This window comes from Sporobolomyces salmoneus (genome assembly GCF_050403485.1).
Source record: "Sporobolomyces salmoneus JCM6883 DNA, S_salmoneus_JCM6883_v1_ctg15, whole genome shotgun sequence".
NCBI lineage: Eukaryota > Fungi > Basidiomycota > Microbotryomycetes > Sporidiobolales > Sporidiobolaceae > Sporobolomyces > Sporobolomyces salmoneus.
Window position 1 is genome coordinate 330,279 of NW_027481148.1, and position 26,838 is coordinate 357,116.

General features: G+C 49.7%; 8 protein-coding genes across 8 annotated transcripts; 4 read left to right on the forward strand and 4 right to left on the reverse strand.

The window, feature by feature from the left end:
• Positions 1-1,730: 1,730 nt before the first annotated feature.
• On the forward strand, positions 1,731-5,020 carry JCM6883_001434 (uncharacterized protein; the record flags this gene model as incomplete). The annotated part of the gene is made up of 4 exons (XM_076631287.1): positions 1,731-3,539; positions 3,619-4,271; positions 4,342-4,494; positions 4,576-5,020. 4 exons carry the CDS (start codon positions 1,731-1,733, stop codon positions 5,018-5,020), a joined length of 3,060 nt encoding a protein of 1,019 aa, XP_076488866.1.
• Positions 5,021-5,677: 657 nt separating this feature from the next.
• JCM6883_001435 (uncharacterized protein) lies at positions 5,678-6,763 on the reverse strand (the record flags this gene model as incomplete). The annotated part of the gene is made up of 5 exons (XM_076631288.1): positions 5,678-5,903; positions 5,972-6,088; positions 6,162-6,304; positions 6,388-6,603; positions 6,659-6,763. The coding sequence occupies 5 exons, from the start codon at positions 6,761-6,763 to the stop codon at positions 5,678-5,680; spliced, it is 807 nt and encodes a 268-aa protein (XP_076488867.1).
• A 1,165-nt stretch (positions 6,764-7,928) lies between these two features.
• Positions 7,929-9,305, forward strand: JCM6883_001436 (uncharacterized protein; the record flags this gene model as incomplete). The annotated part of the gene is made up of 5 exons (XM_076631289.1): positions 7,929-8,056; positions 8,131-8,139; positions 8,227-8,384; positions 8,485-8,606; positions 8,682-9,305. 5 exons carry the CDS (start codon positions 7,929-7,931, stop codon positions 9,303-9,305), a joined length of 1,041 nt encoding a protein of 346 aa, XP_076488868.1.
• An 878-nt stretch (positions 9,306-10,183) lies between these two features.
• On the reverse strand, positions 10,184-11,592 carry JCM6883_001437 (cyclin family protein; the record flags this gene model as incomplete). Its single annotated transcript, XM_076631290.1, has 2 exons — positions 10,184-11,409; positions 11,478-11,592. 2 exons carry the CDS (start codon positions 11,590-11,592, stop codon positions 10,184-10,186), a joined length of 1,341 nt encoding a protein of 446 aa, XP_076488869.1.
• A 3,262-nt stretch (positions 11,593-14,854) lies between these two features.
• On the forward strand, positions 14,855-17,024 carry JCM6883_001438 (uncharacterized protein; the record flags this gene model as incomplete). Its single annotated transcript, XM_076631291.1, has 7 exons — positions 14,855-15,286; positions 15,366-15,530; positions 15,598-15,729; positions 15,793-16,017; positions 16,085-16,154; positions 16,226-16,724; positions 16,790-17,024. The coding sequence occupies 7 exons, from the start codon at positions 14,855-14,857 to the stop codon at positions 17,022-17,024; spliced, it is 1,758 nt and encodes a 585-aa protein (XP_076488870.1).
• Positions 17,025-17,493: 469 nt separating this feature from the next.
• On the reverse strand, positions 17,494-18,609 carry JCM6883_001439 (uncharacterized protein; the record flags this gene model as incomplete). The annotated part of the gene is made up of 2 exons (XM_076631292.1): positions 17,494-18,467; positions 18,531-18,609. The coding sequence occupies 2 exons, from the start codon at positions 18,607-18,609 to the stop codon at positions 17,494-17,496; spliced, it is 1,053 nt and encodes a 350-aa protein (XP_076488871.1).
• A 520-nt stretch (positions 18,610-19,129) lies between these two features.
• JCM6883_001440 (uncharacterized protein) lies at positions 19,130-23,522 on the forward strand (the record flags this gene model as incomplete). The annotated part of the gene is made up of 14 exons (XM_076631293.1): positions 19,130-19,765; positions 19,839-20,228; positions 20,297-20,509; positions 20,579-20,797; positions 20,862-21,074; positions 21,146-21,283; positions 21,354-21,500; positions 21,558-21,842; positions 21,906-22,172; positions 22,239-22,328; positions 22,389-22,577; positions 22,634-22,936; positions 23,004-23,362; positions 23,429-23,522. The coding sequence occupies 14 exons, from the start codon at positions 19,130-19,132 to the stop codon at positions 23,520-23,522; spliced, it is 3,543 nt and encodes a 1,180-aa protein (XP_076488872.1).
• Positions 23,523-23,780: 258 nt separating this feature from the next.
• Positions 23,781-26,058, reverse strand: JCM6883_001441 (uncharacterized protein; the record flags this gene model as incomplete). The annotated part of the gene is made up of 6 exons (XM_076631294.1): positions 23,781-24,612; positions 24,756-25,032; positions 25,099-25,336; positions 25,414-25,582; positions 25,651-25,706; positions 26,008-26,058. The coding sequence occupies 6 exons, from the start codon at positions 26,056-26,058 to the stop codon at positions 23,781-23,783; spliced, it is 1,623 nt and encodes a 540-aa protein (XP_076488873.1).
• Positions 26,059-26,838: the final 780 nt, after the last annotated feature.

The window sequence follows — 26,838 nt, forward strand, 5'->3', positions numbered from 1 at the left end:
CATCATGATCTTGTAAGCTGCTCTCCTTCTCCAGATTCCCACCCGCATCTCTTTTTCCGAGCTGACTTTCTTTCCCTATCCTTCAACCTCCTCTCTCTCTCCTCTCTCTGCGCTCTCTCAGTTGTCCCTATTGCGCAAACCAACTCGGTCTCGTAGAAGGTTCCACAGGAAACAAATTCGGATGTCAAACGTGTCCCTACGAATATCCATTGCAGAAGAGGTACATGGAAAGGACTTATTTGAAGAGAAAAGCGGTAGATGATGTACTTGGTGGAGAGGATAGTTGGAAGAATATTGATTCTACTGAAGGTACGTCGAGCTCTCTCTTTCTTTGTATACTCTGGAGAGAGAGATAGGCGATAGCACGCTGACGGGAATTGGCAATTTTTCTTCTTCTTTTCCACTTTTCCTTCAACTTAATTCGGTTCACGCACGCGGATGATAATGGTGATCAGTGGAATGCCCAAAAGAATGTGGTAGTGAACGAGCATTCTTTATGCAAATCCAAATTAGGAGTGCCGATGAACCTTCAACTACTTTCTACAAGTCAGTTCTCCCTCTCTCTCTCTCTCTCTCCTTCTCTTTTTCTGCGTGGATCTCTGTGAAGTGGAGTGACTGATGACGATGAGGATGGGGTGACGAGTAGGTGCTGTAATATGCAGTGTAACCATCAATGGAGGGAGAATTAAAGGAACGGGGTTTTCTACTCTTCGACTCGTCTCCATGCATTCCCCTCGACTGGAGCGACCTCGACACTCTCCTTTCACGTAGAACGCCGCTTGCTCTCTTCGACGAACCGGTTATGCTATCACATGTTGTAACGAATATCCTTTCCACTTTCGCAATTGATCGTGCTGAACGAACGGAAGGATGAGCAATTTTTTCCCCTGACGCTTCCAGAGGCTCAATAGTCGATCTGATACCGATCAAGTATACCTGCAAAGCACATCATCCCCGGTTTTGCGGTGCTGCACTGCGAGGAACGGGCAACGCAAAGAACAAAGAAAACGATTGTCAAAAGCTCTCTTCGGCCCTCACACAGATTAACCCGAGCCTTCACAGTGTCGGAGAGTATCACGAGACCGTAGAGCAAGGCAGGTTGAGCGAGAGACGCAGACTGGGGCGAGGAAGTCCATCCCTTCTTCAACGAAAAACTGCGCTTTTTCGAAAAAGTTCTCGACTCACGAAGACCAAAACCGTTGGCTCTCCCTTTTCAATTTACCCGCCCTCTCCGTCACCTTTTCTCGTCTCGCGACTTTGACGCTTATCGACCTCGAGTAGCAGCAAGTAGCAGGAAGTTCACAGTAGACCGTAGCGCAGCTGGCTCGGTAGACAGAAGAGTTAGGTCTCCGAAGTTGGTGTCGACGAGTGAGTTCATCAGGTTTCATCCTCAACCGCAAACACGTCAGACGGGTACGTCCGCACAAGATGGTCCATCTCAAGTGTTCAGGATGGCACTATGAGGAGTCTAGCGCGGTTCATTGAGGAGGAAACGGAAGGATGAGATCGATGATCGAAACAAACCTCCAACTCCTTTGTCTCCCCGACACTGATCCAGTCAGCGCTGACTCTCCCGATTCTCACCGTATTCTAGTATTCGAGATCCTATCTGAACCGACCTCACCCCGCGTCCACTCTCCCCCTCAAATACAAGTCGTGTCTCCTCCATCTTCAACTCCAACTCGCGCACCTTCCCCCTTCTCTCCTCTCCCCTCTCTCCTTCTCTCGTCATGCCGACTCATTCCCCACTACCTTCCTTCCATTCAACCCCTAACCATTCCCCACCTCGCTCTCACACTTCCTCCCCTTCCTCAATGTCCTCCTCAAACCCTCTCTCCGCCAGTACCAGTTCTAGCAGCAGTGCAGTAGCTGAAAAAGTCGCTTTATCCTACCAAAGAGCTACGAAATCTACTCCCAAAACTCTCCGGAAATGGGGGGATTATTTGTTCGTTGGAGTGAGAATACCGTTACCAGGAGGAGGTGGAGGGGGAGGTGGGATTGCGAATGGACCGAGGAGGGAATTGACGGTACCGGTATTGAGGTTCTTACATCCTTCGAAGAGATTACCGATATTAGGAGGAGGAGGAGGAGGAGGAACGAGATCAACAGGAAAAGGAAAGAGGACTTCGAGTTTATCTCCTACTTCACCGATTTCCTCCTCAGCTTTCGATCGAGGAGGAGGACATTCGACATTGAGAGCGTTCCTAGCGATCGTAGGAACCATTTTATTCGTTTTCTTTTCAATTTCCTCAACTTTCAAAATTGGGAAACGAGCGATTCGAGCCGGTCGAGATTCAGGGAAAATCCCATTCGTAGATCCTTCGACGTTGATTTTGGATCAAGGGGAAATTGAACGAATTTGGAGGTGGGAATTAGCTTCGGGTCATTATCCTTCGAAACGTTCGGCAGGGATTTCGTTCAATCTCCCTCAAGGAGGAGGAGGAACGACAGGAACGAGTTCGACGGTCAATGGTGGATTGGTCAAGGTTGAGAATCCTGGATTACCGAAGAAAACAGAGGAGGATTTGAGGAGAGAGAGGGAAGTTAGAATAGAAGTTGAGAGGAGATTGAGGGATCAAGGCAGAGCTGGAGGAGGAGTCAATCAAGGGAACTCTGGATCGGGTGGGATTGTCGTTGGAGGTTCTTCGGATGATCCATTGAGGACGAATGGAGTCGAGATCGTTCCAGTTGGACCGGGGAGGAAATATTTGGATTTACCGTTGAAAGGTGGGAGACAAGCATTACCTTATCCGCCGAGACCGGATGGGAGAGCGACGTTGGATCTCGACAAGGTGATGGATCATTGCGATTTCGGAGAAGGGAAATACGTAAGGGATTGTTTGGAAGTTTTGAGGGTGAATGGAGGGATGGAACCTCCGTTGAGGAGAGGAATTCACGATAATTGGAGGTCGACATTCATCAGTACGACCAATCCGAACTCTATCTCTTCAGTCTCGGAACTATCTCGACGAAAACTCGAACAGGAAGAAACGAATTTGACCTCTTTGATGAATTCTACAACTTCGACCTTTTCCGATCTCCTTCAAACTCGACAGCAATTAACCTTGACGACTGGTCCTTCAGCATCTCATCATCGACATCCTCATTTCGTTCCTCACCCTTCCCACCCTACCGCCGATCCAGCTTGCGACCCCGCTCATCCTCGATTATTCCACATTTTCTGGGCCGGACCTTTCACCGATAAACCTTATTCAGCTGCCCTCTCTTTCCTCTTCACTCAACATCTCTCCCTCTCTTCTCGTATCGGTTCCCTCGAATCGGATCCGACGTTGTGTCGACCTCAATTATGGATTTGGATCAATCCAGGACCGGCGAGTTCTTTCCCTGATCCGAGAGCAGAAAGAAGGATGAGACAAGACCTCGCGAAGAATCCGTGGAGCGCTCCGTTGTTGCACAAGAGGTTCAAGGAGAGCGTCAAGTTTAGATTGTGGAATACTACGGAACAGTTGGATGGAGTCGAAGAGATGAAAGGATGGAGGGAAATGAGATTGTTCAATTCGGGTGGAGTAAAATATGGAGTAAGCAAACTCACTCTCACTGCTCTCTACGACGACACGGGACGAGGTCACTCACACGCTTCGTTCGTTCGTTTTTCAGTCGGCTGGATCAGCTCAACAAGCTCAAGAAGAAATCGCACGTCGAAACGAACAAGACGATCTCGATGAAGACGACGAAGTAATCGACGGTGTTCCAATCGACACGAAAGTCGTCGCTGCCGAAGCTGAAGAAGAAGCAACCGGAGGTGAAGGACTCGCTCCTTCAGCCGAAGCCGCTCTATCTCGAGCACGAGAATCTTCGCTCAACGCAACTCGATCCTCGAACGAATCGACCATCGTTTATCCTCCAAAACGAACGAAAGCGAAAGATGCTCTATTCGAACGAGTTGGTTCGAGCGCTACTGAATACGATCGATTATCGGTAGTTCTTTCGGATATGGCTCGATTCGTTTTAACCCATCGATTCGGAGGAGTTTACCTCGACGCCGATACGATCCTTCTTCGAGATTGGACCGAGTTGTTCAACTGGCACGGAGCGTTCGCGTACCGTTGGAGTCGATTAGAGAGGTACAATACGGCGGTGTTGAAAATGGCGAGAAATTCGGCGATTGGGAATTTCATCTTCAAGACGGCGGTCGCGAATGGGTTGGATTTCCATCCGATGACGATTAGTAGGTATACGAAAGATGCACAGGTAGAGGGTTTGTTGTTGAGGTTACCGGATGCTTTGTTCGATCCTGCTTGGCTCAATACGTTAGTTCACTCCCTTACTCTGTCTCATTCGCGTGAAGCGAGACTGACAAAGTAAGGAGACCACTCACAGTGAATACTATCAACGAGATCGACCCCCTCAACCTTATTTCAAACGATTCGAAGATTTCTTTGAAACTCCGAAAGAACAATCTGCCGATGCCGTCGCTACTGGATTCGATGGATTCTTCAAAGGTGCTTTCTCGTATCACTTCCACAACTTCTGGTTAGTGTCTCTCTCTCTTCTTTCTCGTCTTCTCTACGTGGAAGAGGCGACAAGCTAACGAATGAAAATGATTTGATTCAGGTGGAAACCTTTCGATCCTTCCCGAAATTTCCCCGATCTAGGACCTCGATTTGCACCTGGAGAACGACTCGCCCGAGGACTCGACCTAGCAGCGAAACTGAAATCAGATCCGAATCGACACTTACCTCACGCCGCTCTTTCCTCCTCTGGTTCTTCCGGTCCTTCTCCCACGAAACCCTCTAACGACGGTGCTGGAATCACTGGACGAGATAATCATGCGGCTCCGACTGGTGGTAATGGGGGGAAAACGACGAAGAGTAGTTATAATTGGGGGGACGATCCGAGAGATTTCAGAGATTTGGATTGGACGAATGAAGAAGTTGAGGAAGATGAGAGGGATTTGAGTTGGGCTACGGTATTGAAGAGGACTTTTGAGGCGTTTGTGAGAGGCGAGAGACCGAATATGTATGGGGAATGGATTAATTGGGAAGAGGAGGAATACTAGATCTCCCTCTTCCGTGAGTCTCTCCCCCATGTTGTTGAAGGGAGTCAAGTCCGTCACTGACGCTTTTATCGTTGTCTGACAGCTCGGTACACCTCACAGACACTTCTCCGTTTTATCCTCTCTCTAGACGATATCTCCCCTCTTCTACTCTTTCGTTTTCGCCTTTCAAAACCCCTATTTCATTCCTTTCCTCTCTTTCACTCGCAACCCTAGAGCTTTTCGAGTCTATACCCCTTTCTCCTTTTTGTGTCCTTTCGTCCTCTCACCCATGTCACCAATAGGATTCTCTCTCGCTTTTCTCTCTCGAAACAAATTGCATTATTCTTTTCCAAATCAATCTTCCTCTACTTCGTTTCTACTCGCTTCTCCACTATTCCTTTTTCGTCGTTCTTCTTTCTCTCTCTCTTTAGTAAAAAGCAGTGACAAGCAAATCTTTCTCTTCTTTCTCTAGAAGAGCGTACTCTCAGTTTTTCTCGATTCTATGGCACGCGGGAGTCTGCTTGTGGTGTTCTCTCTCGCTGTGTTCTTTCGTCTTCGCAGTAGCGCTGTGTGAGGGGGACAACAGGAAAGATATGGGATAAGATTAAGATCAAACAGCAGAACTAGACAGAAGATATCTACACAAAATGAAAGGATCGAGCTGAACATCAAAAGGGTCTATAGTACCAACAAGGAAACAGCAACGACTCCTAATCCTCCAACGAGCCATTTCAGAACGACTTGACCGCTCGCCGAGTTCGTTGAGGGAGCTTTCGATTCTGAAGCGTTTTGTGCTTCTGCGTCGACTGAGGACGGTGCTGATGAAGACGAGGTCGATGCGGAGGCTGAAGCGGAGGCGGGGGAGAGGGGAGTGTCGGGAGATGCTGGGGAGGAAGTAGTCGAACTGGGTTTCAAGCGATGATCGTCAGCGACTTTTGGATTTTGAGCTTGGGAAGTTTGAAAGAAACTCACTTTGCTGCGACTGCGTTCACAGCAGTTTGTAAAGGAGCACCAACGACAACTACAGCGCTATCTGTCGTATTCGCGTGGAATGGAGGGGGTGCTTTCCCGACGAAAATAACTCCCGTTCTACTCAGTCGAACCCTTTGGTCAGTTCCACTCACCTTCGAAGAAAGACTCTCGAGGAGAAGGTACGACTCACGTAGCTTTATTGATCCCACCACCTGGTTTCGAAGATGATGAAGTAGCAGGTTTACAGGTAGTTTCGTCCCCTGGTAAACTCGTCATTACCGTTCGTGGCAAGTTGAGGTTTTTCCCTTGACCATCTGGCAGGAAACCCCATGTCTTCACACGCTCATCGTCTTCATCAGTACGGGGTCTCGCGAAGGAAGCGAGGGAGAAGGAGAGGGAGTGGGAGGAAGACAAACCTCGAATTTCTCTCCCGAAGCAATCGAAACTCTCCAGTCGTAAGCCACCGTATCGGGCGTTTCGATCCCGTTCAATACCTGTAAAGGACCCAAGGCGATCGCTTCTTGTAACGTCATCTCGTTCTTTGAGGTAGGGGAACGGGAACAGGGGAGAAGGGCGATAGTGATGGGACGAGAGTTTTGAGTCTCGAAGAGGAAGAGCGTTGTTTCTTCGCACTACAAGCGAAAGAGTCAGTAACGGGTATGAGGTATAAACAGGGAGGAGACGTACTTGGTGCAAAGAACCGGGGATCGTCGCTCGCATGGAGACGAGTTGGGCGTAAACGACACTCGTCGAGGTTGAGAGGAAGATTGCGAGGATCGGAACGAGCTTCATCGTATGTGGTGCTGGAGTGGGTGAAGGTGAAGGTGAGAGAGCTAGGGAGAATACGAGTCGAGATGAGGATCAGTAAACATTCTGAGCGGTTGAGATCAAAATTTCCGAGGAGCGAGGCTAGCGGAATGTACGGTAGGGGGACCAATCAGGTGAGACTTTCGTGCGCTATGTCGATGAGGTCAAAGTTCGGCTGACCGTCGTCGGAGAGGAATGAAGCTTTTTCTCGCTCAAGAACGAGCTTTCTATAGCTGCGAGGGAATCAATTTCAACAACAGCTTGATCTCATTCGCGATGAGGACGGAGAAGTTGGGTCTCGTCTAACTATACAGAGCAACCTCGTCGACGTGAACCAAAGCAGAAGCAGAAAAGTGCTCAGCGTAGCGAGAATGAACAGGTCGATCGGAAGTCCCTGAGCGCGACTTGACTCGATGCCCGTCAGCTCTCGATCGTGAAGCAAGCTATCGCGTCAGGAAATCAATCGAAGCGAAGGAATTGTCGAACAGAGCTTAGATTGGATTCAGAGAATAGTGTCAGGTTAGGTTGCCTGCGCTAAGCTGCATCTGAGCACCACTTCGCCTCAGATATCGTTTATTAGCTCAACATCTGTTAGCTTCCGAGCGTTCGAGAGCCGAGAAAGAGTCGGAGGAGATAGAGATATTTAGGCGGAAAGACAGAATTGTAGGCGGGATAGGAGGATCTCAATCGCAAGCGCTCGTTCTCGGGAGCAAGTTTCCTGCGTGAGTCCATGAGTCGATGCTCTCCTCCCATGATCTGTTACCTGTAAGCCATAGTCAGCACCGAGTATGAAGGCAACCGGAGAATGAAAGAATGAGACGCACTCGTAGGTTCGCGGGCTCGTCGCAGCTTGCGCAAGGGCACCTTGCTGTGATCTGTTATCCAGCTGAATTGTGTCGTGCAGTTCCTTAGGAGTTGTTTGTAAAGCTGGATTGCGTTGACGAGGAGAGAAAGCGACTGGAGTGAGCGAGGGGTGGAACTCTGCCTCTGTTGATCGGCTGAGGTATCGTAGTCGCTGGTAAAGTCGGTACAGGTTACTCTAAGCCGCTTTGCGATGTCGAGTGAGCAGTAGAATCGCAACCTCCGAAACAACTCTCCGTTTCATCTCTTTCTCCTCTCCACTCTCTCACACCCTCACGAACCCCGAACGATGGATCCTCAAGCGAGTACGAGTGCCCCAGTGAAGCCTAAGAAACAACGAGCATCAACTTCTACCAAGAATCGAGCGAGATCTCCTTCGCCTTACAGATCGACTGCAGAGACGAATCCAGATGAATTGTGAGCTCCTCCGTTGCTTCGTATAGTCTCCGAGAGTGTCCTTGGCTGATCCATACAGCGAGAGGTGGCCACAGTATGCAAGAGTTCGTTCCCTCTCACCTCCTCCCTTCTCCCCACTTCCTCCATCCCTCTCCCGCCCTGAAAGCTGACGAGGAGACACGGTTAAACAGGTTCTGGAATCACACCCTCGATATCGCCGAAGCGCACGAAGACGATTTCAAACACCAAGCGTTACCTTTAGCACGAATCAAAAAAGTCGCGAAAATGGATCCAGACGTTCAAATGATTTCGAGTGAAGTTACCGTCTTATTCGAGAAGGCTTGCCAGAGTAAGTGTCTCTCTCTCCTCTTTTCCCTCTCCTTCCTCGAGGCTTTCAAGACGGGATAGGAAAAAGATGAACTGATAAAGGATGGGAGAGAATGATTTAGTTTTCATTCAAGAATTAACGGCAAGGGCTCATCTAGTATCGATCGAGTCCAAAAGAAGGACTATTTCAAGAACTGATGTAGCTCAGGCAGTCGGGAAATCAGATACTTTCGATTTTTTGATCGTTCGTCCCTCTCTCTCTCCCTCGCTTCTCGAGAGCCGAACTGATGAGGGAGAGCTGATGATGTGGTGTTGGTAGGATATCGTACCTAGGGAAGAACGTAACGCCGCAGCTTCCGGATCAGGATCAGGTGGCTCAAAAGATAAAGATCACTCTTCAAAAGAGAAAGACAAGGAGAAAGACCCGACAACGACGAGTGCTAGTGCTAGTGGAGGAGGAGGGGGAAAACAACATCAAACTCGAAGTAGTATTGCCGTTCCATCCGCCGATAATATCGATGGGAATGGGCGGCCTCCGATCGTTATTGAGACGGGAACTTCGACGAGTAAGAGACCTACTAGGAATAGGAGGACCAGTGAGAAGGCGAGAATGATGGCGGAGGAGCAGGAGGAATACCTCGATCAACCACCACCTACAGGGGTCGAACAGTCGAGTGCGAACGGGAATCGAGAAGGAGGAGGAGGAGGAGGAGCGATTTATTTCGAGAATCCACCTCAACCTCAACCTCAACCTCATGCTCATTCGAATCCGGCAGATGAGTTCCCATCGACAACGAAACGAGCTAGGATTAATCCGAACGAACCGACAACGACGGGCGGAGAGATTGAAACGGAACGAATGCAGGATGAGGAGGAAATGGAGGAGGATGAAACGGATGGTGCGTTTGAAGGATGGGATGGACTCGAATTGGGATTCAAGTAGATCGAGTCGTTGGTGAGTTGCCCTCTCGTGTTCGAGTTTACGATAGCACGTTCACGAAAGGTCGAGCTCACTCTTTCGAGGACAGGTTTCCGTACTCTTCTCGCATTTTCTTCTATACCTGTCAGTCTCCTCCTCGTTCGACGCTTTGATAGCACCTCGCATCCCTTTCTTCTCACACGTTCGCTGTCTCTTGCAACCGAGGATATCTTTCCCCGTCAAGAAAACGACTCGAAAGGAGTTTTCGCAACGAATTCTCGCAGCGGTCCGACTTCATCGCGAGAGGAACCTTATCCAGTACCTCAACGCATCACGAGCTCATTCGCAACTAGTAGAGAACCGTGAGAGTGAGAAAAAGCTTCGACCCCCCTCTCTGTCTCGACATTCCGATCGATCGCCCTCATCAGCTTCGACCTCCTCGGATTCGTTTTTCGACCGGAATGGAAACTCGCTCTTCTCCTTCCTCCTCTGGAATGCTGCTCATTCTTTCGCTCGCGAGGAGAAACTCATGAGACTCTCTACTGTAGGCAGTCCAAACACGAACGAGACGAAAGGATGAGACGAGAGAAACTCGAGGAGAGAAAGATGCAATTTGAAGAGGAAGAGGGTATCGAAAAACGAATCAATAAATAAGCACTGATAATGAGGTACTGCGAAGATGATGAACGACTGAAACGAATAGATAGATGCTGAAGAATAAGCTAAGCGAGAAAGAGAGGGAAAAGTTTTACGACACTTAAACTGAAAAGGAGGAAAGTTATTCACAAGAAGAGAAAAGAAAGGGGGGTACTGCTTGAAACGAAAGAGAGAAGAAGAAGAAGGAGGCACAGCCTCGAGTAGAAAGTGAAGACGAGAGAGAAGCGATCTAGTTTTGGTTGAGTTTAGTGGTGGTAGTGGTGATCCGAGATCGATTGATCCTGTCCGACGATCTCGACTCTCGAAGTAGAATGTTTGATTCCCTGTGGTCCAGCCGTCGATTGTCTTGAAACGATTCCTTTACTTGACTCCCAAGCCATTTTCAAGAATGATCCACTTCGTTGACTCCTCAAAGGTTGACTAGTCGCTTGTTGTTGTTGTTCGCGAAGGGGTTGATGAGCGGCGGTATAAGGAGAAACTTCGTCGGTTGGAGTAACGGGGAGAGAGGAAGAAGGAGATTTTCGGGTACTGGTGGGAGTTACGTAGAGTCTCGAAGAGGATGATTCGGAGGCTGAGGTGGTGTGGGAGGAGTTTGTTCGTTGACGAGTTGAAGTACGGGAGGGAGTAACGACTGAAGTGGAAGAGGAACGAGAGGGTTGTTCGTATTCTTCGAGTTCGTCGGAAGAATCTACGTCGGAGAGAGTTCCTCCAGAAGAGTTTGAACCGGCGGGGGAGACTCGAGGGTGAGGAACTTGTTGATGATGTCTCGAAGAGCGACGGGAAGAAGTAGGGGCGGCGGAGGAAGAAGGTCGTCGAGCGGAAGGAGGAGGAGTGAGGTATCCACCTTCGGAAGAAGTGACGTTCGTAGAAACTCGTCGAGGAGGAGTTGAAGGTTTGTAAGGACTCGCGAGTTGTTGTTGTTGTTGAGAGTAGTAGTTCGATTGGGAAGTTGAACGAGAAGTCGAAGCGACGGGAGGAGAAGTTGATCGACGAAGGAAAGGGGAGAAATGAGTGAGGAGGTCTGATTCTTCCATTCTTAGGTCATAATCGAGGAGGAAGAGTAATTGTCGTTCCATCAAGTTTACTTCGGCGGGAGAGAACAAGGCGGCGTATCGAGTCCAGTGTTTGTTCTTGGGTGAAGAATCGTTGAGGTATTTCGCGGCCGTGATGAGAGTTGCGAGGAATACTCGGTGTCGGGTACAGTGCATTCCTTTCGCGACTTTCGGGAGACGAGTCTTGAGTCGATCGAGGTAGACGAGAGTGCACATGAGGGTGGGAACTTGAACGTTTGATTTTTCGACGAGGATCGAAATGAAGGTTTCGAGGGAAGGGATTGCCGAGGCTTGAGCGTCAACTCCTTGTCCTTGTTGTTGGAACCCAGCTTTCGTAGGAGTAGCGGGAGGGGAAGGGAGAGGAGCTGAAGGAGGAGGTCCACATTGAATCACTTCGATCGCTTTCTGTGCGAGGTAAGCTGTAACGAGAGAACGAGTGGATTAGATCGCGTTCGATAGTGGGCGAGTGTGAGAGAGAGTGACGTACAGATCATGTCTTGAGTGACAGGAGCACGAACGAATTCGAGGAGAGCGGGATCATGGAAGTTCTTTGGTAGAAGTGAAGCCGGGTGACGACGAACTGAAGTAGTACTCGAACTCATTGCTTGTATGACGCGTTGATTGAGTCGAAAGTAAGAGAGAAGGAAGGAGTTGGTTGATCACTTGAAGAGATGAAGGAGAGAGAGAGACGAAGTGAAGTAGATGATGGAAGGAGAGTGAGAAGAAGCAGGAGTGAAGTGAAGCGAGCGAAGGTAGTTGTAGAATGAAAGGCGGGCTTGAAAGGAGGCGGTCTATGTCAGGATTGCAGCCAGGGTGAGTAGGCTGGAACGCGTAAGAGAAAGAGGAGGAATTCGAGGAGAAACGCGTCCCGCCATCTCCTCGAATTTCCTGAGAGAAAATGGCTTACAGATTGAATTTACGAATGGCTTTTCTTCCTTTTGCTTCTACGCGTTTGCCCTACAGTACAGATGGAGCGAGAGGCGAACGGAAGGAGGGGGAGGGAAGCAAAGAGAGAGTGCGAAGGTCAGTTTCCCGATGACCGAATTCCCTCGATTCTCCATTTTCCACCAACGCTGACCCTTTACCGACTAGATAGGTAGAATAAGAACTCACGAGATAGAAAATTCGAGCGGTAGATGAGTCACGCGAGTGCAGTTGAAGAGGTCGGAAAGAGGTTGAACGAGTGATGAAGAGTTCGATCGGAGTCGTCTCGAAGGCTGAGAGGTGCAGTCGCTGCTTGTCGATGTTCGAACTGTAGGAGAAGAGCGTAGAAGGGAGCAGAAAGGGAAGAGAGTGGTCGTATCCCGAAACGGAGTGGAATTCAATGAAGAGAGTGAAAAGCTGTGTTCCCCGATTCGAGAAACAAAGTTCTCTATAGAACGAATTCGAGCAGAGTTCCCTATCGAGCTCTAGTCACTATTGCCGAAAAAGAGAACGAACGACGATCGAGACGAAAAAGTCCGGAAACAGAAATTCTTCAACTTCTTCCTTTCCTTCTCTCGTACCGTCGCTCATTTCTCTCTGATACCCTTTTGATGTGTCTCGATCACTCGACGGCGACGAACCCGAAAGAGAGACTGAACGCATCAGAGGTTTTCGTCTCGCAATTTCGCAGTGAACTTGAGCATCGTTTTTTCGTTTCCAGCTCTTTTGTGTCGTCTTTCTGCCTCCAGTGGGTCATCCAAGCTTCAGTTCATTGATTCTTCAATGCGACCGTGTTGTTTTCCACTCGAGAAACGCGGCAGAAAGAACGACTGACTTCGCAGGAAAAGAATAAGCTCGACTCGCTCGACTTCAAGGGTGTCCTTGGTCTACGTGCGCAGGATCTGCAGACACGTGCAGAGCGTGGCTATTGAACGTACGTGTCATCGGTCTCCTTCCGTCTGAATCGCTACGGCCTATTCTTGAAGCAAGTTGGATCGCTCAAAGAGAGGGAAAGGATCGCTCGCAAAAAAGTTGAGGTTTCGTTGAACCTTTGTCGAGTCTTCCGCTACTAGACGTCGCTGGGGGCAACGTGCACGTCTCGACAACTTTGTGCGATCAGATTCGTCGAGAAAGTGCGGTGTAGAGTCACAATACTTGCGAAATTGCGATCCGTTCGAGCTCATCGAAAAAGAAAATCTTCGCAAACTCTTAAACTCTCCCCGACCCTCTTCATTCTCCTCGCGCGCTCGAGTCGACAATCTGTTGACGGACGACTCACTATTTGATTCTTGTCAGACCACGCTCGCGCACGCGAGATGAACTCGACTCGGTTTTCTTTCGTTTTCTCTTTCAATTCTTCCGAATCTTTACTAGTTCGCAACATCCTCACGAGTCCTTTCATTTTGTACCACATTATCCTCCACTTCTCAGGTCTCGACGCTCCCTCGGCGAACAGCTCTCGACGTCCTTCGGTGTGCATTTCAAGCGAACGAAAGACGAAAAAGAGAGAGAGATGAGTGAAATGCCTTTCTCTCTCGAGACTAGCTTCAAACTCTCTCGAGTGTAATCTCTCGTAGAATGTTCTATCGCAATACGGTACAGTAGAAGTTCGAAGCACCTAGAACGAAGCTCGAACGGAAAGGGCAAGCCATTTCTCCCCTCTCTCCTCTTTCTTCTCTTTTCTTCTCTTTTGACGACTGTGTTGAGTGTAAATTTCAACCTTGTTTTCTTGTCTTCTCCGTTCTTTCGTTCGTTCGCTCTCTATTAAGGGACCGCTCTCTCACGCTGTCGGTGTGTGAGTTGTCGATGTCGAAATGAAATGCCTCGCATCGAGCAAAATCGTTCACGACTCTTTTGAGCATCAGACCGAACGAACATCTTTCGAGCTGTTTTTTCCGATCGAAGAGAGAGAAGGAAGGGTCTGTAGAGATCGCCGTTTTGTAAGAGAGAGAGAGGGAAAGAATGACGAGTGAGCTGTGACCGGAAGAGGAAAGAGCGTTCTCCCTTAAGACCGAACGAACGAATTCTCCCTCTCTGTTCTTTTTCGACTGACACGTAAGGGACTGATCGAGAGAGCAAATAGTAGAGGGTTGATTGACGTGTTAGATAGAGCTTGGAGCTCAGAAGGAAGGAGTTTCGTTTCCAGATTTCCGACGAGTTTCGGCGGAATACCATGCTGAGCGAGACAACTTGAAGGAACCCGATCAGACGTTGTGGATGGCTCTGAATTGGCAGCCCGCCGAGATTCGGTGGAACAAAGACCTGAGCGAGCGACAACAAAGCGAGAGAGAAGATGTCTGATCGTCCCGGATCTTCGTCTTCGTCTTCCGACGGATTCGTCGAGGAGATTGTCCTGTCCGGCAGTCGGGAAGAAAACTTAAAGAGAGTTTTCTGGGCTGAGCGATCGAAATTCGAGAAGCGGAAGGGTAGAAATGGGAGGATGGAAGAACAAAAGGAAGAGATTGTCGAAACGAATCTGAATTACGGGACGCCGGGGGGAGCAAACGGGGGATAGGGATCCTGTGAATGGAGTGGGAGCTGGATGGGATACCGAGTCCTGTACGAGATGTCGAGAACGGTGAAGTAAAGGAGAAGGAAACGTGCGAACCTGCGACGAAAGTGATTCTTCTCGAGCTCAGTCCCTTCGAATCTCGCTCGACCGCCGTGATAGCTATGCTAGTTCCTTCCGTATAGTTCACCTAGTGACAGGAACCCGTTGGCAGAGCATAGCGCTTGAAGAGGGATAGTTGAGTAACACGTCCCATTCATCATTGAAGAAGCGGTCGAGCGTTCCGACGCTTGTCGTAGGGCATCCAGAGCAGTCCTGTCGATCCTTTGAGCGTATACGAGTGTATCGATTTGTCGAGTGAAGTGGTAGAGATCAAGTTTCGAAACCCTAGTTTGTTCTCTCCCTCCTACTCTCCAGCCAGCTTCAATGCGATGACCTCCTCCCCTTCAATAGCGACTCTCCAATCCCTCCTGCGCTCCGCCGACCCATCGAGCGCGTCCTCGTCTTCCGCCTCATCTTCGACAATCGACCGCACCGACCTCTCTTCTCCCTCATCCTCGAGCTCGCAAGCACGAACTTACGCTTCAACGAGCTATTGGACCTCAACTCTATCGAGTGCGTTTGGATACAGAGCCAAAAGTCACGGGAACGAGGAGGATCGGCAGGGAATTAGTTGGGGGATCGTGAAAGGAAGATCAGGACGAGGGAAGGGGAAAGAACGAGCGGGTATACCGAGTTGGGTAGAAGAGGAAGCGAACGAGACGGCGGGAGAGACGAAAGGAGCCGAGAGTGAGGGAGACGAGCAGGGGAGTGAGGTCGAGGAAGACGACGATGAGGAGCTGCTGAGATCGATCCTGTGGAAGGTGAGCATCTATTCCTACGACAGACAAAGGTACACGGGGCGAGAGATAGCTGATTCCCCTCGAAATTGCGCAAAAACAGGTCAATTCTCGTCCCGACGAAAGAACCAGCGATGACGACGAAACGCTCCTCCTTCTGGCCTGTTCGAGGATACCCGAAGCTACTTCAACTCTATCGCACTCGGAGCTGCTGGACAAGCTACGGATTCGACTCGAACGATTCGCAGCGAAAGGTTCTTATTCGATCGTTAGTTTTGCTAGTTCTTCCGTCGTTTTTGCACGCCGAACGCCGGACTGACTGGGGAAATTCACAGGTATTACTTGTGAACCCTACCCCTCATCCGCCTTCGACCCCACAACTCGTTTCCTCTTATCTCGCCCTCTCTAGAACGAGTCGAAAGAATCTTTCGAAACTTTACGTAGTAGGAGGTGGATGGTGGACTCGGGTGCGTTTCCCTCCGCCTGATCTGTGCGCGTCCTTACCGCTGATGAGGTAGTTGCCAACGCAGGTCATTCTCACTCTTTTCAGCTCGACTCTCCTCAGCTTGAAAGTTTCTCAGAAAAAGAAAATCGTTCAATGTTCCTCCTTGACTCAGTTAGCGAAGGAAATGGGAACGAAACGGTTTACGAGAATTGAGTTTCCGTTGGAGGTTTATGTCGAGAATGGGAAGATTGAGAAAGGGATCGAGTTACCGGACGAAGTTGAGGCGGTGTTTGGGAGGGAACTCGACGAGGTTCGTTCTCTTCCTGGTTCAGTGATCTCTCGTTTCCGAGCTCACTGGAAGGTGTGGGTGCGAACAGATCTGCGGTCCCGACGGAACTCAACTCCCCCCAATTCTCGAAGATTGTCTCTCCCTTCTCCTCCTCCACGGTACGTTCCCCTCTCTCCCTTGTCTCTTCCGTCTCTTCTCTCCACTCACTCACTCATTCTCTCGTGAGTAGCCCCTTCCTCCCTTGGAATCTTCCGACGTTCCCCCTCCTCCTCGACTCTAAAAGTCCTCCAACTCGCCTACTCGCAGCATCATCCCGTTTCTCTCGGTTCCTACCCCGACGCTCCTCATCTCGCCGCTTCGTTACTCAAGTCTTTCTTGCGAGAACTCCCTTCGCCTATCTTATCTCGCGAACTTTGTGAATCAGAAGTCATTGAGTCGGTTGAGGAGATTCGGGAGAATGTTCTCGAGAAGATGGATGGGACGAAAAGAGAAGTCTTGAAGAGAGTGGTAGAAGTACTAGCGAGAGTTAATGAAAAGAGGGAAACGAATTTGATGGGGAGTGAGAATTTGGTCGTTTGTTTGGCACCTTGTTTGATTGGGGGGATTTTCGAGGCGGAACAAGTCAAAACGATTAGGGTCGCACCGTCGAGACTGGGAGAGATGGAAGGGATGAATACAGGGAGGGGGAAAGGAACGGTTGGAGGAGTGTTGAAGAGGATGATCGAAAAGTGCGTTCTTTCTCGTTTCTCGTGCAGTCTCGTTCAGCGCTGAGGAATGATTACTCTCACGATAGGTATGACGAGATCTTTGACCCTCCGCACGCTCAACCTCTCCCTTCGACCTCTCAAGACACCCTTTCACCTTGGTCTTCGTCGATCCCTTCCTCCCCAACTCGAGATCGTACAATTCGAAAACGAGTTGAACCGACCAAAGGAACTACGGAGAGAACGAACGTTAGAGGTATTTTCGCGACTGGACTCGCGGAAGAAGAAGAAGGAGAAGAAGAAGAGGAGGAGGGGAAGGAATAGAAAGAAAGATGAAGCTCGGAACTCGCAGGCGAGCGTTTGAGGGATTGGAGGGTATCAAAGGAGAATGTTGTTGTAACTCGAATAAGCTTATCTCTCTGTCTATTTTTTCGCTTGCTCGCTCATAGCTCTCGAGAATCGGACGAAGGAAGGGAAGTGAGTGGAGTGAGAGAGAACAATCGTCAAAGGTTTCGTTTCGTTATTTCGTGATTTCGTAAGCTAAGACAAAGTAACTAACTACGAGAATCCCATCAAGGAGAAGTATCCATCAAGGAGGAAGGAGAACTAGCTCCGAAGAATGGAAAGACGAGATCTACTCAAAAAAAGCTGCGAACTAGCGCGCTATGATCAAAAGAGGGAGAGAGGTTCAACCTCGACAGAAAGAGAAGTGGTAGAGAGCTAATCAAAGCCTCGAGAAAGGGGAGGTGCTATCAAAGCGAAGCGAAAGAGAAGAGAGAGAGACTAGCTCTTCTTAGAATTTAGCGATTGCCGTCCACTGGGGAGTCGCCACATGTTCCTTTTTCTGACTAGCAGGAGTAGGCGAAGGCGAAGGAGAGGGAGCTTTAGGGTTGGGTTGACGACGTTTCAAACGTTGTTGAGAGTTGGTCGATTCGGTTTCCTCCAGGGAACGTTTCTTGAGTTGTTGAACTTGTTGTTTTCGAGCGTGCAAAGTCGCCCGCTTCTGCTTCATTCCTTCCGTCGATCCAGTCGAAGTAGGTTGAGGTTGAGCGGCGGCGTCGATGTATTCACCGTTCGGACCTCCGGGAACCAAAGTCATCGTTACCGTAATCGGTTGCTTCTCCACCTCCGCATTCATATTCAAGGCGACTGGTTGCGCCGTGATTCCAGGAGAAGGAGCCGAAGAGGGGGTGGCGAGAGCGGCGACGGCAGCGGCGTAAATCGAGGCTTGTTCGTTTCCTACCGAATAATTTTGTCGTTTAACCTTGCTGTTTTTGGGACGAGAGACGACGACTCCGATACGAGGAGAGACTCCGGAGGGGGAGGAGGAGGAGGAGCGTTTTTGGTGTTGAGAGCGCTTTCGACGGGAGAGGGCGGCGGCAGCTTGATGTTGTTTTCGGGACGTTCGGTGGCCTTGAGTGTAAGGTGCGGCCGTGTGAGGTGGGAGATTGATGAATACCGACGAAGCCTTCTCCGAGTTCGAGTTCGAGTTCGATGAGGAAGAGGGGGAACGACGGAAGAGAGATCGAACGACTCGAGAGAAGGAGGAAAGAGTAGTGTCGCGTTTCTCCTTGTTCGAGATGACGGTTAAATTGACGGTAGAGTTTCGAACGCCTCCAGTTCCACCGGGTTGAGAGGTTGAGGCATCGACGTAGACCGAGTGATCTCCGAGTTGAGTGCGTTTCGAGAGATTGGGGGAGAGAACGTCGTGAGATGCGAGATGGGCTCGACGAGTGATCGCAGAGGACGAACGATGAGTTGGGAGAGCTGGACATGAGGAAGGAGTCAGTGACGATGGAGGGGAGAGAAGAGGAGAGAAGAGTGACTCACCAGTCGCGGATTCAGAGACGAGAGAAGTCAAAGCGAGGAATGCGACGAGCGCAGAAGAGGGAGACAAAGTTTGAACCATCTTCGAGTGAGTTGATTGAGTGTTGATGTGTCGTTGAGAGTAAAGCTTGAGTGAGAAGAGCGAGTGTGAGAGAGAGAATGAAGAAAGAAGAAGAGAAGAGGGAGATCCGAAGCTCCCTTTTTGAAGGGTAGCACCGAAGCGAGCCATTGCGCAAAAGGGCGTTTCCAGACTAAAAACTAAAAGCAAGCAGCCATTTCGTTCAAGTTGGCGAGAAAGAGGTAGCACCGGGGACGAGTGTAATTGGGGAGATGGCGGGTTGTTCGTCGAGAAGAGAGGGGAGAAGAGGCGAGGAAACTTTCTGATGACGAGGAATCGTTCCGTTCAGTGAGTCATTCGAAGTAGCACAGAGTAGTTCGTCGAGAGGAGTAGCACCGAGGAGAGAGAGAGAGAGGTAGGACAAGGAGCTCGAGAAAGAGAATCGAATTCGTTTTTGTTGATTGATCCCATTCACCCATTCTCTGAGCTCTTCCGCGACTTGCCTGATTATACGACCACCCACTCAAGAGAGCCAGGCCCTCTCATGGCCTCTTCCTACAACGAGACGACCGATTCTTCCTCCCTCTTCGACGCGTCAAACAATCCAGCTCATCATCCACACCATTTGACTCTCGGGTCCGTCGCGGCTAGTTTCAGGGAAGAAGATTATGAGCCGGCACCACCTGGGGTCGATCAGAGGTTGTGGGAAGAGATGATAAGGAGGGAGAAGAGGAACGCTGGAGGACAACAACAACAATCGAGAGGGAACGAGACGAGCGAAATCGAGTATAGTACGGGAGAGTATTATGAGGGACAGTCAAGATCGCAAGGAGGAGGAGGAGGAGGAGAGGAGGAGGAGGAACAGAGCTCGAGGAGGAGGTATCAGAACGATTCGATTTCGCAATCTCAATCTCAATCTCAGTCACAGTTCTATGAAGACGACGAACCTTCACGATCTACGGAACCCTCAGGGGATCGAACGGAACTACTCAGTGAACGATTACCTCGAGGAGGAGAAGGGGATTCGACGCTAGAGCTGGATGAATCGGGAATGACTGGAGGAGATAGCGCGCTATTGAGGAGAGCTACGGCGAATGCGACGACGAAGAGAAGGACTGGAGCTGGGAGTACGGGGAATTTGGGCAATGGACAGAATATGACGCTGAGGGAGCAAGAGAAAGTAGGTTCTTTTCATTCTCCTCTTTGCGCTCTCGTCGTCTCAAAACTAACCTTGTTTCCATGAGCGTGATCAGGTAATCGACGAATTAAAGAAAGATAACTTTTCCCTCAAGTTGAAACTCCATTTCTATGAACAACGACTCGAAAAACTCGCCCCTTCCTCGGTCGAACAAGCACTACGAGAAAACATTCAACTCAAAGTAGAGTTTCAAACGTTGAGGACCGAGTTGAAGAGGTATAAGAAATTATTGGTTGAGGGAGATAGGGCGTTGAAGGGGGTTACGGAGGAGAGAGACGAGTTGATGAGTCAGGCGAGAAGAGGGAAGGGAGGGAGAGTTTCGACGACGACGACGAGGGACAAGGAATGGGAGAAGGAAGTGAAGAGTGTGAAGGAAGAGAGGGATCGATGGGAGAACAAGGCGAGGGAATTACAGAGATTATTGAAAGAAAGAGGAGATGTCGACGTGAGCTCATCTTTCCTCTCTTTCACGCGACTCTTCATGACTGACTCCTCGGCTGATCGCGATTGCAGGATCTACAAGCTCAACTCGAAGACGCCCTAGCCGAATCCGACGACCTGAAACGACACCTCCAAAACGCAACTGACGAACTCGAAGACCTCCGAGACGAGGTCGGCGGTTTACGACGAGAACTCGCAGATCAAGCGGATCAATCTATCGGGGGATCCATCACGGGAGATCGGACAAGAGGATTGATCAGGAGAGAAGTTGAGAAACTTGAACAGGTACGAGCTCTCCCTCCGCCTGTCTCGACCTGAAGATACGGGACTGACTGTTCGAGAGGAATCTCGTAGGATAACGCGACGTTGAGATCGCAATTGACGGCACAGCTAACGATGCTTTCGACGAGACACGACGAGAAAGATGCGTTGAGGGAACAAGTTGAACAACTCAAACAAGACTTGATCGTCGTCGAGAACGAGTTGGAGAGTGCTACGAGACGGATAGAAAGGAGGGATGGAAAGAGGACTTGTGAGGGAGGTGGAGAGATGTCGAGGGAAGAATTGGAACGAGTGAGTCATTCTTTCTTCGAACCAGAGTTCGCAGAGCAGGTATTCACGTATCGTTGATGAACAGGAACTCGATACCTATCGCGATCGATCGACTTCCCTCTCCCTCGAATTGGAGGAAACGAAATCGAAACTCGATGAGAAAGAACGAGAAATCGAGGAATTGATCAACGAGTTGGATGAAAAGGATCACGAGTTACAAGATGTTGCACAGAGAGTCGATGAGGAATGGAGGGAAGAAGTAGAGGGGGCTAGACAAGCCGAGAAGGAGGCGAAAGAGGTGAGTCGAAGCATTCTATCAGCTCTTCACGTTCGGAGATGTCTGAGCTCGAGAAATGTTCCGATTCGCAGGCGTTCGAGGAGAGGGAACGAGATGTACAGGAACTCGCGGACAAGGTCGAACAACTCGCTCAGGAAGTGTCGGATCGAAAAGCGGAATTAGCGACGAGTGATGAAGAAATCGATGCCCTAACTCACGATCTTCAAAAGGTTGGTCTTCCTCCTCTTCCAGTCGGCCTGGGTGAGGAAAGTCCAAACTGATGTCGTTTCATGATGACAGCTTGGAGCGCAGATCTTTACGCTCGAGGAAGAACTCGATTCGAAAGATCAACAAGTTTCGGATCTCGAGAACGAGTTGGGATCGATCGAGAAAGAATTGGAAGATAAACAATCGGTTCATGAACAGGTCGTCGTTGCTCTCAAAGATGTACGTCCTGCTCTCCTTCCTCGCGTTTCGTTCGCGATTGACGGTTCGATTTTGCAGAAACTCGCAACGACGAAATCTACCCTCTCTCAAGTAACGATTCAACACGAATCCGCTACGACTGAATCTACGTTCCTTCGTTCAAAAATCGAAGATATCGCGTTACATAACGCGAAACTCGTCGAACAGAATCGGAAGGACGAGGAGGAGAAATCGAGGTTACAGAAAGAGGCCGAGGAGATTATGGAGGCATTGAAGAAGGAGGAAGATGAACGGGATGCGGAGGAGGAGAGGTACAGGAGAGAAGGGGACAGAATGAAGAGGGAGATCGAGGAATTGGAAGAAGTGAGTCTCGTCTCTCGATTTTCCGCTCGAAGTCAAGCTGTCTGACTCCCTGCTCGACAACAGGATCTGAGATCGTTCCAGAACGAAGTCAAACAGCTCAAATCGCTCGTTTCGACTAGAGAAGCCGATCTCGAATCCCTCGAATCCGCGCTCAATTCGCTTCGTCGTCAAGGTGAAAACGCGAACACGGACAAATTCGCACTCGACTTGGAGATCGATAGATCGAGACGTGATTTGGCGAGAGTCGAGAAGGAGGTACGGGAGGCGAGAGGAGAGCTGGAGGAGAAGATCAAGAGGACGAGGGAGTTGGAATTGCAAGTTGCGAATCTCGTAAGTCGACGCTCTTTCGCCATGAGACCTTCAGAGGTACTTATAATGTCTTGCATCGCCGTACAGGAATCGGATAATCGAGAACTTACGGCTCAAGTCGCTTCGCAAACCCAAACTCGTCTCGCTCTGGCGGACAAACACGATCTTTCGAGAAAGGTCCGTTTTCTCTCGCGTCTTCGTTTCTGACACTCACTGACGCTCCTCTCTCGACTATAGACTCTGCGAGAAACTCAAACTGAATTGTCGTCCGCTCGGGATCGGTTGAGGTTGCTCGAAGATCAACTCGCGACGGATCATCGAGCTCTGAGTAAAACCGAGAATGGGTATCGGGATATGGTCAACGAGCGGAATACTCTGTTGTTGACGGTCTACGAGTACATGGAACGAATCGCTTCTGCCGACAAGGTGAGTCGTGACGGGTTTTCGAGATCGTGCGAAACTGACGAAATCTTCGAATTTAGCGCGGTGCGATGTCTTCTCCCTCCCTCCGGGATTCTCCTAAACCTTTCTCCGACTTTGGAGCGTTCCATATCCGACTCCTCGACCGATTGAAAGCCGTTTCTCTCGTTCAATCATCTTTCAAACGCAGAGTCGATCAAGTCGAAAGATCGTTCACGGATCAACTCTCGTCGATGAAGAAACAACAAGATGCGAGAATGAAACAGATTGATCAATTCGAGGTTGGATTAAAAGCGGCGACGGAGAATCAGAAACAATGGAGGACGAGAGTTCAACAGAGAACGCTCGAATTACAACAAGCTCGAGTCAGTTTTCTCGCTCTCTCTTCCTCGACGGTTCTCGCTCGGAGCTGATCATTTGAGCGTGTTGTAGAAAACGGTCTCTGACTTGCAGGAGGAACTTCTACAACTGCGACGTTCTCCCGCTCCTGGAGGTTCTCCTTCGACTCCTCGTTCTCCAAATTCCTCCGCCGAAGCTTCTCTACAAACGAAACTCTCTTCGGCTCAAAATCGTGCTGCTACCCTCGAACGACGACTCTCTGCAACACAAGCTCAGCTGAAGGACGCCGAGGAGAAATTGGCGGAGACGCGAGAGAAGATTGGAACGGCCGAAGGGAAATGGGAAGCGAGGTTTAGGGAACTCGAGGCGAGGTGTAGGGCGGCAGAGGAGAAAGTCAAGAGAGAGAGACAAGGTGCAAAGGAGAGAGTGCAAGAGTTGCAGAGTATCATCAAGTGAGTTTTGCAGTTCTCTCCTCGTTGTCGCGAGCGATCGAAGCTGATTCTTCGTTTTTCGATCAGATCCCTCGAATCTCAAGTTCAAGGTGCTCATCATCGTCAGGAACGAGTCGATCAACTCGATCGAGTTCTTCAACAACAACAGCAAACTCAGTAGACGAGTTTTCGCCGTTCTTCACTTTTTTCGTTTTTCTATCCGGTCTCCCCCTTTTCTCTCTCTTATTCATATCACTTGATGCCTCGCGTCAATGTAATTCTAGACACTCTCGAGTCGATTGGAAGGAGAGATTGCGAGTTAGAGTTACAGAGGAGAGTAATAAACAAGAAATGAAGTGAATACAAGAATCGTCGAGAGCGAACGAAAACGAGATGGAGAAGAAAACCAGTTCCTCCCCTCTCTCGCAAGCTCGAGGTTCTATCGTCCATATCCCCATTGTCTCCCTGAACCTCCGAAATTCGAAGGTTCCGGTCCTCGAGAAGGAGCGTTCCGCGGAGGAGGAGTTCCTCTCACCGTCGACGAATCTTCTCCATAAAACTGCTGTGACTGTCCTCCTCCTCCATAACTCTCTTCCCAACTCATCTCGTTCCCATACACTCCTCCATTCATCCCGTTCGAGGGTTGAAGAGGAGGTTGTTGAGGATAAGAATGGAAAGAATCGACAGAATCTTGTCGATAACTCGCTCCTTTTTCATCCCAACCTCCTGCTGCTCCCGGTAAAGATTGTTCACTCGGCATCGTTCGATAACTAGGTGCTCTCATTGGTACTCCTCCTCCTGCGAGATTAAGTTGAGATTCCGAACCGTAGTAACCTCCTCCTCCTGCTCCGAAAGGAGCCGCCATTGAAGTTAATCCGTCGGTTGAATGAATCGAGTCGGCGTAAGAAAGGTTTCGATGAGAAGCTTGTAGAGGGTAGGTAGGAATCGAATGAAGTGATTCTGAATCGGAAGAAGCGTAAGGATAAATATTTCGATTCGAAAGTGCTCGACTCGGTGCTGTTGGAGGATAACCGTAAGGAATCGAGTTCTGATGTTGATGCTGATGGAGAATCGAATCGGAATCTTTGTCGTCGGAGTAGAGATCGAGATTCTTGAGATCGGGGAGAGTAGGTTGAGGTAGAGGATTCGCTCGAAGTTTTCCCGTTTTCCGATCCTTGAGATGAGAGAAGTCGCCTCGAGCTTCTTTGCGAGCGATTTCGGCTTCTTTCGCGAGTCGTTTTCGGTTCTTGCGTTTCATCAATTCGGCGATACTGAGAGTGAGAGAGAAAGTCGGAGTTGATTCGATTCGATTTCGAGCGAGTTTCGAGCGGAGCGGAGTTGAGGAAAGTTAAGGATTTCAAGCGAGAGATCAGCTCCTTCGTTCGTCAACAAGGGTGTGAGAGTGGAGACTAACCGTTTATCGACCTTGTGACAACAGTACTCCTTCAAGTTCCCTTGAATGTAACACAAGAGAGGAACGTAACAAATCGCCGCGATTAACAGTAACAACGCCGATCCCAACCACATGACGACGGTGAATACCATCGTGACGATCACACCGTCTCGTAAGATTGATCCGGAGAAGTAGACGGAGAGGTCGGTAGTGAAATTTTCGGATTTTCCGAATGAATAGAGAGTGATCGCGTTGATGACTTGACGAGGGGCGTCGGCTAGTAGTAATCTCTTCCAACCTGTCGTCTCCGAAATCAAGATCACTTTCTGCGTCACGCGAGATAGTGAGAGAAGCCGAGACGAACCTTTGAAAGTGAAGAAAATGAAGAAAGCGAATTCATCCTTCTTCTTCTTCGAGTTGTCGATTTGACAAAAGAAGCAGAAATGATCGTAACTCCTCAAGGCGTACCAATTTTGCGACATGACGTTCGTGAAGGCGTAGGAAATGTCGCGAGACTTGACGATCGCTCGAGCTTTGCGAGCTTCCCAGAGGAGGAGGAGAAACGAGAAGATGATACAGCCAAAGAAGATCCATTTACCGATCTATCGATAGAGTTTCGTGTCAGCTGAGAGCTTGCGGAGAGAAACGAGAGAGTTTCGAGAGAAGAGTGAAACCTTACGGAAAATGGAACTTCGAGAACGTTACTCGATGCCGATGAACCTTGCGCCGCCTCGGATTGTAGGATTGATGCAGCCCATCGATTCGAAGCGAGTAGAGCCACGAGGGTATAGATGTCGGCGATGTAAACCGCGATCGATTTGACGAATAAAATCCATAACCAACCATATCTAACTCTCGAAGCGAGTGTCAGCTTTCTTCTCGAAGGTGGACGTGGGAAGAAGGAAGGGGAACTGACTGGAGTTGAGTACCGCAACCACTCGAATGAAACTCTTTCACGTCGATGAAATCAAACTTGAGACGAAAACGAACGAACGAGAGAGAAAGTCAGCTCATATCCCGCGAGTTTCGAGGTTGACGCGGTTTCGATCGATTCAGACATTCATTACCGTCCGATAGCGCCGTATTCTCCCGCTCGAAGCTCGTCGAGTATTGTCGTTGCGATCAATCAACCTCCGAAATCCGATGTCTCCCGGGCACGCCCTCCTAGCGTGTTCGGCTCACAGTGTTTCCTCATAATCTCCTTTGACTCCTCTGATGTATTGTCCCCGCATAGAACGAGTGACACCGTGAAGAGAGAGCAACGGAAACGTACTTTGTGATCCGGAACGACCTCTCGTTTCCACTGTGCGCCAGTACAGCACATAACCCTATCCTTTCTATCCTTTACTCTAACTCCTGTACTGCGTGATCTTCGTATCGGTGGAGATTGGGAGGAGGGAGAAGAGAGAAGTCGGGATCGCGTGGAGGAACGTCTTTGTTCGTTTGGCTCTGTCAAAGGCGGGAGCGGTTGTGAGGTAGAGCGAGGGGTGGTAGAGAGGGTATAGGTGAGTTCACGAGCGCGTAAGAGGTCGTAGAAGGCGTGAGATGAGGAGAAGAGGTGAGAGGATTCCGTTGTTTCGTTCGTTCGTCTCTCTCTACCTCTATCCAACCTCTTGCGCCCTCTCGCCATCAAGTACTCCGAAGGAAATCGTCAAACTGCCACAAGCTATCCACTAAGCAACGTAGAAGACGAGGAAAGGAGGGAAGGATCTGAGCGGATTCTCCTTTGGCGGAGATGAGGGTCAGGCACGAGAGAGAAGGGGAGCAATATACGGTCAGTACCGCCGATCCGACGAGGCGGAGGAACTGGTCTGATGGATCGCGACGTACAGTCAAATTTTACTTGGAAGTTCAGCGGGGAAGAAATCGCGAAACTCGAAGAGGCTCATCTCGCTGGGGAGTGCGTTGAACTCGTGAGTACCGTGCCCTTCGTCGCCTGAAGTAAAGTCGCCGAGGTCTTGACGTCCTCCCAGACCCGAGAGTTCTTAGGGTTAGGGTTTTTTTAAAGTTAGGGTTAGGGTTAGGGTTAGGGTTAGGGTTAGGGTTAGGGTTAGGGTTAGGGTTAGGGTTAGGGTTAGGGTTAGGGTTAGGGTTAGGGTTAGGG